We start from the raw sequence: 17540 nt of genomic DNA, 5'->3' as shown, positions 1-17540 counted from the left end.
AATGGGAGAGCTAGCAAGGGAACCTGTTGCATATTCTTGCTCCCTACCACTGCAGCAGGGGCCCCAGCAAAGCTTTGCCTGACTTTCTTGTCTCTGATCAATTTCTGCTGATTAAGGAGGCAAAAAAACCTGGTCCATAACAGTAGCACACATCCTATAAACAAAACAATTGTTAACAAAATTGTTAACAAAACAATTTCAGTTTTCTTTTCATTCCACAAACAATTGGGGATCCACAATGGGCTAATCCATCTAGTATAATTTGGCAAGGTTATGAAGGTATTAAAAGACGCTTACTCCTTGGAAAGAAAGTTATGACCAACCTAGACAGCATATTGAAAAGCAGAAACATTCTTTTGTCAACAATGGTCCGTCTAGTCAAGGCTATGGTTTTTCCAGTAGTCATGTATGGATGTGAGAGTTGGACTATGAAGAAAGCTGAACACCAAAGAATTGATGTTTTTGAACTGTGGTGTTGGAGAAGACTCTTGAGAGTCCCTTGGACTGCAAGCAGATCCAACCAGTCCATCCTAAAGGAAATCAGTCCTTAATATTCATTGGAAGGACTGATGCTGAAGCTGAAACTCCAATACTTTGGCCACATAATGCAAAGAGCTGACTCATTTGAAAAGACCCTGATGCTGGGGAAAATTGAGGGCAGGAGGAGAAGGGAACGACAGAGGATAAGATGGTTGGATGGCATCACCGACTCGATGGACATGAGTTTGAGTGAACTCCGGGAGTTGGTGATGGACAGGGAGGCCTGGCGTGCTGCGGTTCATGGGGTCGCAAAGAGTCGGACACGAATGAGCGACTGAGCTGAACTGAACTGATGAAGGTAGACTTTGCAGCTGAAAGCCCTGTGTTCAAATCTAAACTCTGCTACTTATTGGCTACATGAACTTAGACAGGTGATCTTTAATCTTTCTGAGCTTTATTGGGGCAGGGTAATATTATCTGCCTCTGGTATAGCCCTGAATGTTAAATAAAGTCATGAGTTTTTAAGGGCTTGGAATACTCATTACAGTACATGTTAATTATCATCACTGAGTGAACTGAAGTTACAAAGGCAAACAAGAAAAATGCCTAATAAAAGCATTATGTGATGTAAGCTGTGACAGAGATATTTATATGTTTCCACAGTAATGAGGCTACCCTCTTGTCCTTATTATTAGGCTATTATGCAAACTAATTATATCATGTTTACATAGTGGCTTGAATTCTAAAATACGTATTAAATAAATATTTGAATTTAAGATGTGTTACCTTCAAGAAAGTAGTGCTTTAGCATACTGAGAAACAAGAGATTTCTGGATAAGAATGATTTATACTTCATGAATATAGAGCTCCTGTGATCAATTTTCTTTTTTGCTGTCACCATCTTTTTTTCCAACTAGACAGTATGTGGGTAACAAAGTAATTTTTTATGTGTATGACAAGATTTCTTATTTGCAGTTCTTAGGTCAACAAAACAAACATTTTTTACAATGTTGGCATTTAATAAAAAACATAAAGTTTGTTTTGAATTTGGAGTGCATATTTTTAAATTTCAGTGTGCTAAAGAGCCCTCCTTTTCAGTTCCATAGAATTTTTTCTCAGCAGACTGGTAAGCATTCTATAGATTTTTAATGCAAATATGGGTGTTTTAATGCAAATGTAAATTTGCCTTGGGTGAAGGCCATTCTAGATGGCCTTGAGGAGAGTACAGCACGGGACTTGAAGACTATGACAGAGAAAAGGCAGGCCGTGAGCCAGGTCAATGATGAAGTTCTATGGCAAGGAAAGAAAGATTAGACCATCAGAGAGAGGCTCGTGAGGAAAAAGAATTAGGAGATGTTGAGCTAAAAGCCTACAAAATGAAAACAATGGCTGAGGGAAAGCAGAGACTGCAGTGTGACTGAACTTGGAAACTGTCCGGAGGTCTATTCCACAATGGAGAGAGAGCTGCAGTCTGAAGTACTGAATTGGAAGCAGCTCTGGCTCAGGGGGCCTTCCCCAGTGGTTCAGATGGTAAAGAATTCACCTGCAGTGCAGGAGACCCGGGTTTGATCCCTGGGTCAGGAAGATCCCCTGGAGGAAGAAATGGCATCCCACTCTAGTATTCTTGCCTGGAGAAACCCATAGACAGAGGAGACTGGAGGGGCTACAGTCCACGGGGTCACAAGAGAGTCAGACATGACTGAGCATGCACACACTGGCTTAGTGAGATTTGGAGAAGAGAAACCAAGCCCAAAGAAGATTTACCCTAAGCAGGAGCTGGATTTGTTACCACATGAAGTTAGAGTCCTTTCTTTTGCTTATCTGTGAATCTCTTATGCACCAAGTTTCTCTTCAGCTATTTTATTTTGCATACATATATAATGAATGAAAGGGACCTCAGGAGCCATCTAGTGATCTAGGGACTTAATAGCTGGATAAATGATGCTGCTGGAGGATGGGAAAAGAAGAGGTGAGGGGAAGGGCCCAATTTCCCACAGCTGTCGCTAAAGCAAGGGATACCCATGAGATGATGGCAGGAGAAAATGAAAACTATAGAGGCAGGCTTCCTATATGATTACTCCACTCATTCTATTTTATCCAGAAACAGCCTTTAATTACTTGGAAATGACAATATAGACTACTATAGCCCGTATCTTTCTCTCCTTCCATCTGGAGACGCCCTACTTTATCACTCCTTGGAAGCCAATGTAGGAAAATCCAAACACTGCAAAACCAAGAGAACTGAGCAAGTCATGCGTGTGGAAGGAGGTGCAGAAGGAAGGAGGAGTCTTGAGAAAGTGGGCCCTATCTGAGACGGTGACCTTGGTGATGGCCTCTAGAAGGAACTGGTTACTGAAGGGACAGCCAACTGGGCTGTGCAAAGTGTCACCCTTCTTCGTGGTGGTAGAAGCACTTCTTTTCATTTGAGTTGGACTTCAATTTGAGCTTCATTTGGGTTAATAAATAATCTTTTTAAAATGTAAATATATCTAGGATGGGTAAAGAACTGTGACTCATACATTTATATGGATTAATTTTATGCAGGGTGTTATTTACATACTTAATAACAGCTGCAGCAGAGGTATTAACCAGAGTCCTTGAGGCCAAGGCTGTGAAGGATCACGGGGAGGTCCAGGTGGTGGGTGAGGGAGAATAATGAAGGGATTGAAGACGTGGCTGTTTCCTGTTGCCAAATACTCAGCATTTAACAGCCAGTACACTTATACCCATATACACTGGTATAGTGCTAGCCCTGGTTCCATACATTTTGAATAAGCTGAGTTCTGTGACAAAGTATTCTGATTAAGAGAGGAGGGAGACAAAGATAATGCCAATGTCATTCTGAATGAACACAAGGGGAGAAAGAAGACAAGAAAGAACAAAACTAATACAAAAATTCTGTCCAGGAAAATATTCTCTCATTTTCCTCCTCTTCCCAATCACAGGTCTCCCTGTACCCACGACCCATAATCATACTAATGTTAGCTCTACCTCAATCCACAGAGAACAATTTGCCAAAAGCCCATATGCTGAAGACTAAGCCAAGGTGTCTTAGACAGTAAAGAATCTGACTGCAATCAGAAGTCTCGGGTCCATTCTTTGGCCAGGAAAATCCCCTGGAGAAGGGAATGTCTACCCACTCCAGTATTCCAACCTGCAGAATTCCATGAACAGAGGAGCCTGGCGGGTTACAGTCCATGGGGTCGCAAAGAGTCAGACACAAATGAGCAACTAACACTTACACATGCTAAATGTCAGTACACCTGAAACCCAGTTCACTGGAGACCAATTTTTCAAATGCACCACATTCACTGGCTTTCTAATAATCATTTTTAGAGTCCACAATGTTTTGAACGTGATGAACTGGAAGAGTTAAGATGACTGTGGCGAACCAGGGACCCAGGGAGCTGGGACTCCTCTTCCTGCCTGGGTTCATCCTCTCTCTGCCCTGCAGGTTCCCTCTCTGCTCCTCGAAGCCTTCAAGTCTCCCTGACTAAAGCTGACAGCCTGGGCAAGTCTCACACTAATACACACAATCTATTCCTCTGGCCTTGGGAGGTCCTTCTTCTTTGCCCCAACTCTATCCTCCAGATGCAGCAGCCACACGCTGGGACAGAGATAAAATGAACATTCCTTAAAATGCTGATACTACAGAAATATTCATAAGCTATTAAAAACCATCCAATTAGAACTGTTATCAACATTTCAGTTAAACAAGTTTTTGATGACAGTGGGCAAAGTTAATTTGGCAAAGTTTAATTGGTAAAATTGGAAGTATCCTAAAAATGCTAAATGTAGGCAACTTTTTTTAAAAAGGCTTTAAAAAAGGATCTGAAAGACATCAGTATAAATAGAAAAATTCCCATAGGAAATGCTGAAATTTTGGCAGCACTCAGGAGAACATGTTGGTTAAATTTCCTTAGGATCTCTCAACAAATTGAACATTTCTTAAGATGCATAAAGCTGGAGGGGGGGTATAAAGACAAAGGGATAAGCAGCTACCTCACCTAAGGTCCTTTAAAGCACACTTCACATCTTGGCCAACAAACAAGGAAACAAATACAAAGCAAATAGAATAAAATGGTCTCTTCTCATTACAAGATTCCCATCTATACAAAACCATCTGTGTAAAAGGCATGCATTGAGAAATCTGTTTGAGTTAACACTAACCTTTTGAAAGACAAACATCTAATTCAAGTAAAGCAAGATTTGCTAAGGGTGATAGGTGATTTTTTTTTTAACTTTGTACACAGATATATTATTTTCTTTGGAGACACCGAAAAACAACAAACATACATATATACATATATATGTACACACACACACATGCATACACACGCACACACATATGTGGGAACATATGTTTCAAGTTCTTAATATTTATCTTAGGAAGGAACTCAGACATAGTTCAACAGGAAATTTTAGTGGAAAATAGTTACAAATCATGGTTTTAGTTATATATTTTTTAAATACCTAGCATATCTATTGATTTTTATTTTTATTTTTATTTTTTTTTCTATTGATTTTTATAGACCAAAATACAACATAATAAACATTACTAAAATAAAAGCACTTTTTAAAATAAGAGAAAAATATCTTGGAAATAATTCTTTTTTTTTCTTAAAACAAATGTGACAGAATGGCATTCTGGTATCCTAGAAAAGAAAAATGTACTAGCCCTCCAAATAGCATACAAAAAATGTAATAATGTTCCACATAAAAAACATTATGTATTTTATGGAAATAAACTTGACATTAAAATTTTAATTTTGCATTATGAGAAAATGTGTACAGACTTCAATTTCATTCCTATAATAGCAGATCAATTCTTTCAAAAATTACAATTAAACTCCCCATTAACTTTCACACCATTTTGAACCAGAAGAGCTAGGAAAAAGACAGTTTGAATGGCTATATGCTCCTCTTATTCAGTTGCTATATGGCCTCCAAATAGCATTTGTTATTGTACAGACAATATAACAAATATCCATATACCCATCATTCAAAATTTACAGATACTAACATTGTAATATTTACTTCTGATGCTTTTTTTTTTTTTTTTAAGGCTTCCCTGGTGGCTCAGATGGTAAAGCGTCTGCCTACAGTGTGGGAGACCTGGGTTCGATCCCTGGGTTGGAAGATCCTCTGGAGAAGGAAATGGGAACTCACTCCAGTACTCTCGCCTGGAAAATCCCGTGGATGGAGGAGCCTGGCAGGCTACAATCTATGGGGTCGCAAGGAGTCGGACATGACTGAGCAACTTCACCTCAATACTTTTTTAAAACAAAATACTTCTGATAAAGCTGCTGCCACACTTTCAGTCTTCCTTACACTCATTCTTTTCTTCTTTCAGAGGCAATAAATTTAATATGCATTCTTCCAATCTATGTTCACATATCTTGTTTTATATATATGTGTTCACAAATACATATTATTTGTGTGTTTGTGTGTGCTGTGCATTAAAAAAAATAACTGTTGGGGAACCAGACCGGAGCCATGGCAGGCTCGACAGGCTGCACTAGGCCTAGGTTTTGAATTCTTGTAAACCTGGGTCATGATTCCGGGAGACTACCCCCTAGGAAGGTCCCACTCACCCTAGGATGAAGGGCCTGAGCTACTCCATCTTGTAAAAAAATTCCATCCCGCAAGGTCCCGGCAAAAGAACTTTGGATGTTACCCAACCTGAGCCCACTACCCATAGCCAATCAACCCTCAGATTACCTAACCTAGCCCCACTGTACACGAGCCAATAGGCCCCTAGGCTAAACCTTCTGACTTTACGTTCAGGAGCTTGTGATTTACCTTGGAAGTAAAAACCAATCAAGAATCTACACACAAATCCTATGGATGGAAGTAACCAACCAGTTATCTGTCAACTTAAACACCCCCTAAAGTGGCCAATCAGTTATCCTCTTGCCTGAACACCCCCTTTTTGTACCCTTTTACCTGAATAAATTCCATATAAAAACAGTGCAACCCAAGACGCAGGGCTCCCTCCCTATAGCCGCTGCCGTGGTGCCTGTAGGAGCCCTAGCTCGAGCTAGCAATAAACCCCTTTATGCTTTTGCATTGCCATGGACGTCTTATTTCTCTCAGTTTTGGGGACTCGGACTTCGGGCATAACAATAACATCATGTTTTCAAAATATGGTCATGTTCATACATATAAACCTAAGTCATTCATGTTAACTTCTAAGTAGTATCTTGTGACAACTGATTTAGCCATTGTCCTACTGATGGACATTTTGGTTGTTTCCAATTTTTTTCATTCCAAAAAGGATCACTGAGTACACATCTTTGCACATGTATCCTTATATATATGCAGAAGAATGTATTCCTTGCTATGAAACTATTTTAGTTGTAGGAATGAGGTATTACCTCATACCAGTCAGAACAGCCATCATTTAAAAAGTCTACAAATAATAAACCCTACAATCCCACTCCTAGGCATGAAGGAGGAAACAGAACAGGCTCCGTCTTGAAAGCAGGACTCCATCTTGGACTGGACTATTGGACTTTGATCTATATGCCCAGTATCTATGGAAACGACATACCAACTGGAAAACCAGATCCCCTCCCCCACCAATGGAAGAGCCCCAGGGCTCATACCTAGACTCTAAGTCAGCTAAAAGAATATCCTAATTATCTGTGTGACCAAATAGAATCATCAATTCTATTATGCTTATTGGGGTATAACCACAGGCCTACTGATAATTGTCCACTGTTAACTATTTAGGCCTAAGGCAAATGAATCACGAGTTATCTTTGATTGTATCTTTCTTTTCCTTTGTTCAGACTAGTTTCAGTGAATTTGGGGAGGTGGGTTTGGGCACGTACACTTAGGGTATATAAGGTTTTCACAAAAACTGGTCGGGGTCCTTGGCTAAGAGGAGACTCTGCCTTGGGCCCGCTGGTGTAATAAACTGCCCTCCACTATCTGCATTGTCCTTCTGAGTGAGTTTGTTTCCCGGAACACGTGGCTACAACAGGCATGTATCCAGAAAAGAAGAAAACTCTAACTAGAAAAGGTACAGCTACTCCAGTGTATCGGCAGCACTATTTACAATAGCCAAGACATGGAAGCAACACAAATGTCCATCAACAGATGACTGGTTTAAGATGTGTCATACACAAACACACACACACAGTGGAACACCTTGTGTACTCAAGAATCTTCACAGCTTCTATTGGACATATTCTCTTTTTAAGGATGAAGGAAAATTCTCCCATTTTTGAGCCATTCTTTCATGTCAATTCTACAAAATTGCATGCAACTTTACAAATATTTTTAAAAGATATAGTTTTATAAATATTTAATATCCTGCTAATTTGATTTTGAATTGTAAATGTCAAGTGTTCTGTTTGGGGATTTTTTGTTTTATTATGCTTTGTTAAAATGGAAAAATTATACATTTTGAGAATGTTTTTATGAGTAAATTTAATGTGCTATAAAAACCTTTTTTTAATGAAAAAAGAATGAAATAATATCATTAGCAGCAACATGAATGAACCTAGACATGATCATAGTAAGTGAAGTAAGTCTGACAAAGACAAGCATCAAATGATATCACTTATAGGCGGTGTATATATACATAAATAATAAATGGAGACTAAGGCGCACAGAAGTTAAGTGCCTCCCAAGATCCCCAGTCAGCGGCAGAGAGAGGACTTGACCAGGCGGACCAGCACCAGGGTCCTGTCAGTACTCTGTTTCTACGAATTCCTTACGTTGCCTCTTGCAGGCTCCGTGTGATACATGTTGGGAACATGTGACAAAATATAGTTGATTTGGAAAAAGAAAGTTGTTGGGGTTTTTTGTCTCTTTGTTTGCTTTTGTTTTGCTCATTAGCTGAGTATTTACCAAGTATCAGAACTGGGGTAAGCTCTCTCTCATACAGTATCTGTCACTTAATGCCGACAACCTCTGAAGCAAGTAATATTCTAATCTGTGTATGTGGATCCAGGCCCATAGCAGTTCCATAGCATGCTTAAGGTCTAACAAAGGAGTCTGCATGTCCAGCACAGATGTTTGGGCAAATGTACCAGGAAATGGATCCTGGTAAGAAATAAAAATTATTGGGTCCCATAAAATGCTTGAGCTGCAGTGCACCATCACTAATTATTATGGAATACAAGTCAAAATCACAATGAAGTATCATCCCACAACCAGTCAGAATGGCCATCATCAAAAAGTCTACAAATAAGAAATGCTGGAAAGGGTGTGGAGAAAACGGAACCCTAGTGCGCTGTCAGTGGGAATGTAAATTGGTGCAGTCATAAGGAAAAATCAGTATGGTGACTCCTCAAAAAACTAAAAATGGAGTTACCATATGATCCCAAATCCCACTTCCAGGCATATATCTGGAGAAAACTCTAATTCTAAAAGATACATGCACCCAATGTTCATAGCAGCACTATTTACAATAGCCAAGACATGGAAGCAACCTGAACCTTCATCAACAGAGGAATGCATAAAGAAGCTGTGGTATGGATAGATACATGGATAGATAAACGAAGCAATACACCTCAGCCATAAAGAAGAATGAAATTATGCCATTTGCAGCAATGTGGATGAACCTAGAGATTATCAAACGAAGACAGAGGAAGACGAGTATCATATGCAATCACTATAAGGACTCTAAAATATGATACAACTCAACTGACTTACAAAGCAGAGACAGACACACGGACAGAAAACACCATTCTGGTTCCCAAAGGGGAAAGGGGGTGGAGAGGAATAAACTAGGAGCATGGGGTGATCTTCACAGGTACAAACCACTACACATAAAACAGACAAACATAAGGTCCCACTGTACAGCACAGGGAACTATATTCAACATCTTACAATAACCCATAATGGAAAATTTGATCTCTGGTTCCTCTGCCCTTTCTAAAAACAGCTTGAACATCAGGGAGTTCACGGTTCACATACTGCTGAAGCCTGGCTTGGAGAATTTTGAGCATTACTTTACTAGCATGTGAGATGAGTGCAATTGTGCGGTAGTTTGAGCATTCTTTGGCATCGCCTTTCTTTGGGATTGGAATGAAAACTGACCCTTTCCAGTCCTGTGGCCACTGCTGAGTTTTCCAAATTAGCTGGCATATTGAGTGCAGCACTTTCACAGCATCATCTTTCAGGATTTGAAATAGCTCAATTGGAATTCCATCACCTCCACTAGCTTTGTTCATAGTGATGCTTTCTAAGGCCCACTTGACTTCACATTCCAAGATGTCTGGCTCTAGATTAGTGATCACATCATCATGATTATCTGGATCGTGAAGATCTTTTTTGTACAGTTTTCCGGTGTATTCTTGCCACCTCTTCTTAATATCTTCTGCTTCTGTTAGGTCCACACCATTTCTGTACTTTATCGAGCCCATCTCTGCATGAAATGTTCCTTTGGTATCTCTAATTTTCTTGAAGAGATCGCTAGTCTTTCCCATTCTGTTCTTTTCCTCTATTTCTTTGCATTGATCACTGAGGAAGGCTTTCTTATCTCTTCTTGCTATTCTTTGGAATTCTGCATTCAGATGCTTATATCTTTCCTTTTCTCCTTTGCTTTTCACCTCTCTTCTTTTCACAGCTATTTGTAAGGCCTCCCCAGACAGCCATTTTGCTTTTTTGCACTTCTTTTCCTTGGAGATGGTCTTGATCCCTGTCTCCTGTACAATGTCACGAACCTCATTCCATAGTTCATCAGGCACTCTATCTATCAGATCTTGTCCCTTAAATCTATTTCTCACTTCCACTGTATAATCATAAGGGATTTGATTTAGGTCATACCTGAATGGTCTAGCGGTTTTCCCTACTTCCTTCAATTTGAGTCTGAATTTGGCAATAAGGAGTTCATGATCTGAGCCACAGTCAGCTCCTGGTCTTGTTTTTGTTGACTATATAGAGCTTCTCCATCTTTGGCTGCAAAGAATATAATCAATCTGATTTCGGTGTTGACCATCTGGTGATGTCCATGTTTAGAGTCTTCTCTTGTGTTGTTGGAAGAGGGTGTTTGCTATGACCAGTGCATTTTCTTGGCAAAATTCTATTAGTCTTTGCTGTGCTTTATTCCACATTCCAAGGCCAAATTTTCCTGTTACTCCAGGTGTTTCTTGACTTCCTACTTTTGCATTCCAGTCCCCTATAATGAAAAGGACATCTTTTTGGGGTGTTAGTTCTAAAAGGTCTTGTAGGTCTTCATAAAACCGTTCAACTTCAGTTTCTTCAGCGTTACTGGTTGGGGCATAGACTTGGATTACTGTGATATTGAATGGTTTGCCTTGGAGATGAACAGAGATCATTCCGTCGTTTTTGAGATTGCATCCAAGTACTGCATTTCGGACTCTTTTGTTGACAATGATGGCTACTCATTTCTTCTGAGGGATTCCTGCCTACAGTAATAGATATAATGGTCATCTGAGTTAAATTCACCCATTCCAGTCCATTTTAGTTCGCTGATTCCTAGAATGTTGACGTTCACCCTTGCCAACTCTTGTTTGACCACTTCCAATTTGCCTTGATTCATGGACCTGACATTCCAGGTTCCTATGCAATATTGCTCTTTACAGCATCGGATCTTACTTCTATCAGCAGTCACATCCACAACTGGGTATTGTTTTTGCTTTGGCTCCATCCCTTCATTCTTTCTGGGGTTATTTCTCCACTGATCTCCAGTAGCATATTGGGCACCTACCGACCTGGGGAGTTCCTCATTTGGTATCCTATCATTTTGCCTTTTCATACTGTTCTTGGGGTTCTCAAGGCAAGAATACTGAAGTGGCTTGCCATTCCCTTCTCCAGTGGACCACATTCTGTCAGAAAAGGCAGAGGAACCAGAGATCAAATTGCCAACATCCACTGGATCGTGGAAAAAGCAAGAGAGTTCCAGAAAAACATCTATTTCTGCTTTATTGACTATGCCAAAGCCTTTGACTGTGTGGATCAGAAGAAACTGTGGAAAATTCTGAAAGAGATGGGAATACCAGACCACCTAACCTGCCTCTTGAGAAATCTGTATGCAGGTCAGGAAGCAACAGTTAGAACTGGACATGGAACAACAGACTGGTTCCAAATAGGAAAAGGAGTACGTCAAGGCTGTATATTGTCACCCTGCTTATTTAACTTATACGCAGAGTACATCATGAGAAACGCTGGACTGGAAGAAACACAAGCTGGAATCAAGATTGCCAGGAGAAATATCAATCACCTCAGATGTGCAGATGACGCCACGCTTATGGCAGAAAGTGAAGAGGAGCTAAAAAGCCTCTTGATGAAAGTAAAAGAGAGTGAAAAAGCTGGCTTAAAGCTCAACATTCAGAAAACGAAGATCATGGAATCTAGTCCCATCACTTCATGGGAAATAGATGGGGAAACAGTGGAAACAGTGTCAGACTTTATTTTTTTGGGCTCCAAAATCACTGCAGATGGTGACTGCAGCCATGAAATTAAAAGACGCTTACTCCTTGGAAGAAAAGTGATGACCAACCTAGACAGCATATTTAAAAGCAGAGACATTACTTTGCAGACTAAGGTCCGTCTAGTTAAGGCTATGGTTTTTTCTGTGGTCATGTATGGATGTGAGAGTTGGACTGTGAAGAAAGCTGAGCGCTGAAGAATTGATGCTTTTGAACTGTGGTGTTGGAGAAGACTCTTGAGAGTCCCTTGGACTGCGAGGGGATCCAACCAGTCCATTCTAAAGGAGATCAGTCCTCGGATTTCTTTGGAAGGAATGATGCTAAAGCTGAAACTCCAGTACTTTGGTCACCTCATGCGAAGGGTTGACTCACTGGAAAAGACTGATGCTGGGAGGGATTGGGGGTAGGAGGAGAAGGGGACGACAGAGGATGAGATGGCTGGATGGCATCACGGACTCGATGGACGTGAGTCTGAGTGAACTCTGGGAGATGGTGGTGGACATGGAGGCCTGACATGCTGCGATTCATGGGGTCGCAAAGAGTCGGACACCACTGAGCGACTGAACTGAACTGAACTGAATAATGGAAAATAATCTAAAAAACACATAACTGAATCATTTTGCAGTACATCTGAGACGAATTCAAATATTGTAAACCAACTATTCTTCAATAAAAACCCCAAACAACAACAAAAACCCAATAAAATAAAATAAAGGTGCTTTCTCCAGACAGATCTTAAAAAAAAGGCCAAGATTATAACACACTAAACAATAAGAGAATACCAAGTTTGTAGTGAGGTTTTTTAAAAAAGAAGAAATTACAAGTTTTTCTCTACAGAAAAATGCCAGCTAATGAAGAAGCAATGATGGAATTTAAAAAATCACAATTTCAAAACTGCTTCAGGCCAAGATCAATGAATGCTAAAACCAAGGCGTGAAAGGTTTTGGGAACAGTAATAGTCATGTGATCTGCAAGTATCACACCATAGATTACTTACTAATTGTAAAGAGAAAAGGGTACCTTTATAAATCTGTCTTATTTTGGAGAAGCTAATTTCTCTTCATGTTTTGTCTATTCAGGCCAGTCTCCTCTGATGCTCACATTGTTTGCCTATTTTTTCTACTAGCTTGTTTGTTTTACTAGCTGAATTGTATAAAGTTATATACTTTGAACACTGTAATGCAAAATATCTTTACTGAGTATGAGACTTGTGTATGTCACTTTTTGTGGCAAATTTAATATATCTTTCCCTACCCTCAGGGTCTCAGATATAGTCTCCCATATTTTCTCCTAAAGGCAGGAATTCTACTTTCCTTGTTTTTCTAAGGAGCTGAGCAGTGAGCACTGATCTATTACTATTGAAAAAAACAAACCACTCTTGCAGCCTCCTTATATCACAGTCATCCTTTAGTTCTCAGAGCTTTTCCACCTTTATATGGAGACTCCTTTCAATAGCGTGAACAACTGAAAATTGCCATTTAAAACAATATATGATAAAGTCATAGTTTCATGGTATTAAAATAAATAGAAAAAAATAAAAAAATAAAAAAATAAAATAAATAGAAAAGAATATAATCTTACACGAGTGAACAGCATTTCATCCCTGAGCTCTTCAGACCTTTCACTTGGAGTCCAAGCTTCAGCAAACTGCAGGAAATCCCATTTTTCCTTATCACCCTCCTCGGCCTGAAGTTTTTCCTTCCTCCCATTCAGTGTGCTTCCTGTAACCTGAGCCTGTAAGATGGAAAAGCATATAGATTTTAGGACAGGTCGCCTCACAGCTGACATTTACTAAGCAGTAACCTGGGTTTGCATTTGAGTCACAAGCAATCCAATAAAGAAAATCGTATTTTGTCAATATATCATGGGCTTTAGGAATCAAGAATCACTCAAGGTTCAAGAATCCTTTTGAGAAAGTATAGGTTCTCAGCTTACAAAAAGGACTTGGGGTTTGAAAATGTTTTGTCTCCTTACTAGCTCATCCTCCCCTGGCCACTAAAATGGTAGAGAAGGGCTTGGAAGACAATGGGAACACATGTAAATTCATGTCTCTCTCTGATTACCAAGGACAGCAGGTAAAGCATTACCAACCGAAGCCTTTTCTGGACTTGGTCTCTATGAACATCAATATCTTAGTGTACGTATATATGCTTTGCCTGAAAACACCAAAACTCAGCCTCTTAATTCATACAAGCTATGCATAATAAGCTATGAGTAAGTTGGTAATCTGGTTTAAATTCTAGCTTTACCTTGCGATTCAACATTCCCCACATAAGGGTGTCTAGAGTTCCATTTGCAATAAGGTAGTGAATATTCACAGAACTGCATTGTCCAATCCGGTGAGCACGGTCTTCTGCTTGTTTTATATGTCCAGGGTCCCAGTACAACTCAGCAAACACAACATGAGTTGCAGCAGTAAATGTCAAACCCTAAGCAAAATAAAGTGAAGAAAAAAAGTGAAAAGTGAAAGTGTCAGACGCTCAGTTGTATCTGACTCTTTGAGACCCCCTAGACTGTAGCCTGCCAGGCTCCTCTGTCCATAGAGTTCTCCAGGCAAGAATACTGGAGTGGGTAGCCATTCCCTTCTCCAGAGGATCTTCCTGACCCAAGAATCAAACCTGGTCTCTTGCAGTGCAGTCAGATTCTTTACTGTGTGAGTCACCAGGGAATCCCAAAGTAAAGAAACTGAGATGCAAATAAACTGAGAATTTAACATAGAGCCATGTATAATAAAGTCTTTCCGAGTACGTTCAATGGACAAGAGAACTCTGAAGGACTTAAAAACAAACCAGTCTTTCATTTTAAGTCAAATTAAGAAAATTTAATTTAGATAAATGAAGACTGCTTACTGCAAATTAGTCACGTAAACTACAAAGAACATGTTTAAAAGGTATTTCAGTATTTCAAAAGTCAGTTTGACGATGTATACATAAACAAAATCACTTTATCCTCTGATGTATACTGGGTTCACATTACCATTGGAAAATCTAATAAAATACATTATAAATGAGAATATAATTCTAACAGATGGTATCCATGGCAACTAGGCAGAGAGCAATGACATCCTCTATTCATTTAATTCATTCTGTTTTATAAAGCAAGAAAATCATGTCTACAGTCAAAGCCTTTTCTATCTATGGAATTTCTCGTGTTGCATCCCAAAGACTCTGATGTTTACTGATTTGTATCTTGATGTATACAATACAGTTGCATCTTTGTGCAACTGTATTTTATATCAGTTTGAAACAGTATGACATTAAAAGTATTAACTAGGTCTTATTTTATAACTAATATATGAAATAACGCAAGTCTCTTCAAACTGAGTTAAAAAATGCATGACTTCAAAGTGGGTAGGTCAAGCGAAATGTGGACCACACTTATGTGACTGCCACACAGTAGTGGGTGGTATTAGGTGGTCAGTTGGAACACCTACCATATTATGGTAGTGTCATCTAATCCATGGCTGTTGTTCACATGCCCTGGAACTTCTGTGAGTGACATTCATGACTGCTGTGCTGCTTTGATGTTATTTTAACTTAAAAGACTTCCCTGGTGGCTCAGACAGTAAAGCGCCTGTCTACAATGCGGGAGACCTGGGTTTGATATTTACATCAAAATATTCTAGAATGCTAGTAGGAAAAATGTTCAGAAGGGTCCGCTTCTACAGGTGGGAAGATCCCCTGGAGAAGGAAATGGCAATCCACTCCAGTACTATTGCCTGGAAAGTCCCATGGACAGAGGAGCTTGGTAGGCTACAGTTCATGGGGTCACAAAGAGTTGGACATGACTGAGTGACTTCACTTTCCTTTCCTTTAACTTAAAATATTTTAATATCACTTAACAACATCATACTAGCATTCATTAAACAGTGGCACTCATTCTCAAGCTGAAGATCAACCACGCTAGAACAGAATTTAGAAGTAATAAAGACATGGACAGAGTCAAATAAACACCATGTTAAACTGTGCTATTTAGGATTTGAAATGCTGCAAGCATTTAAAGTAAAAAGTATCATAAAAGTGTAAAAAGTATCATATGACCATACAAACAAAAAAAGGGAAAATATGTTGGCAAGATCAAATCACTCAAAGATGCTATTAATACTAAACTACAATGGAAGATTCAGAAACCTCCAGGACAAAGCCCTTTCTACTTTCCTTCATTCTGATGAAGATGTTATTAATAGTATTCAAGGGTATTAAGCTTTGAATTATACAAGGCCTTCAGGAACACAGCCTTGAATAGAATGTGAGTGCCTTGTACAATCTTAATTTCAGAAAGTGTTTTATCAGGTCACTCCCAGACTCTCCTGCCCAGATTCTTCCTACTTATCTTCTCCCAAGCTATTGGTACTCCCTTTCTACTTTTAAGCTCTTTTTTTTATAATATTTTCTATGGCTGAAATAGTCTAACAGATATAAAACTCAGACTACTAGAATTCAATCCAACATGAAAGTGTTGAGACAACCATCTTTTTGATTAGAACTCCTAGAGAGTTCTAGAACTTCTTCATCTTCATGGATTCTCTCTATATAGACAATTTTATATACATCAATTAGCTCACTAAAAGGAGAACTTTGGCCCTGGTCCAGATTCCAGAATCCACAGAAGCTGCCAGATTTGCCATATACCAGGTTGGATATTTAACAACAATATGCTCAATTGCTTTTCCCTCTGTTAAATATCCTGGCTTAGATATTTACATCAAAATATTCTAGAATGCTAGTAGGAAAAATGTTCAGAAGGGTCCCCTTCTACAGTGGGTAGTACAGACCAATATCTATTCTTTTCTTACTCCTTTGTAATGTAACACCTGATGATCAATAAAGGCTACTGTTTCCAGTTTCCTTTGAAGACAGCTGTGGCTCTGGGAATAACTGCAGGCCAGTGAAATGTAGCATGCCTTTCTCCATTCAGCTGCCTGGATCAGAGTGAGCTCTAGCAGAACTCTTAGATGAGATACCTGCTAGGAGTGGTAACCAGCCTTGGACTGTCTGTATCCAAGAGTGAAATTTGTGTATTTAAGTCACTGTTAATTTGGATTTTCATTTACTTGTAGCCAAACCTAATTCTAAGGAACAAGCCAAGGGCACTCCACAAAAAATTCAGAAAGCCAGGAGAGTTCTTTTTCCCTCAGGCCACCTTGCCTCACAGACTCTGATGAAAACAACCAAGTAAGATAAGTGCTGTAAGAAAGGGATCAGAAAATGCTATACAAAAGATCACAGGAAAGCATTATAATGAAATTAACTCTACTCTTTCAGGAAATTCTTTACTTGAAAATTCAGGAAGCTTATAATCAGAGGTGTTGAGGTCTCCTTCTGTTACACTTCCAAGCACTCTCCAAGGTGGAACGAGTATCACACCAAATAGGAAGTTGTAGTTAAGGTTAATGGCCTTTTTATTATCTCAACATTTCATTATCAAATTCAGATGTGAAACTTCTTACCTGACCAGCAGCCTGAATGCTGAGGATAGCCACTCGAGTTTCAGGATCCTTTTGAAACTGATTAACCAGATGTATTCTTTCTGAAGATGGAACACTTCCATCTATCCTGATGTAACGAGTCTACCATCAACAACAACGGAAATGGCAAAATTAGGACAAGCTCCCTCTTATTATATACATGTTACAACTTATTTTTATGTTCA

General features: G+C 39.4%; 1 protein-coding gene across 2 annotated transcripts in view; it reads right to left on the bottom strand.

Annotated features, from left to right (window-relative positions):
- The window catches only part of ZRANB3 (zinc finger RANBP2-type containing 3), a 293996-nt gene that overhangs the window by 43374 nt on the left and 233082 nt on the right, over positions 1-17540 (bottom strand). For both annotated transcript variants that reach the window (XM_069577715.1, XM_069577714.1), the window contains 3 exons: positions 17338-17457; positions 14138-14317; positions 13470-13622 (listed from right to left, as the gene is read on the bottom strand). In XM_069577715.1, the coding sequence (XP_069433816.1) occupies positions 13470-13622; positions 14138-14317; positions 17338-17457 (453 nt within the window). The remainder of the gene's footprint in view (positions 1-13469; positions 13623-14137; positions 14318-17337; positions 17458-17540) is intronic.

Source organism: Ovis canadensis, chromosome 2 (assembly GCF_042477335.2).
Source record: "Ovis canadensis isolate MfBH-ARS-UI-01 breed Bighorn chromosome 2, ARS-UI_OviCan_v2, whole genome shotgun sequence".
Lineage (NCBI taxonomy): Eukaryota > Metazoa > Chordata > Mammalia > Artiodactyla > Bovidae > Ovis > Ovis canadensis.
This window is presented reverse-complemented; position numbering and strand designations above follow the sequence as displayed.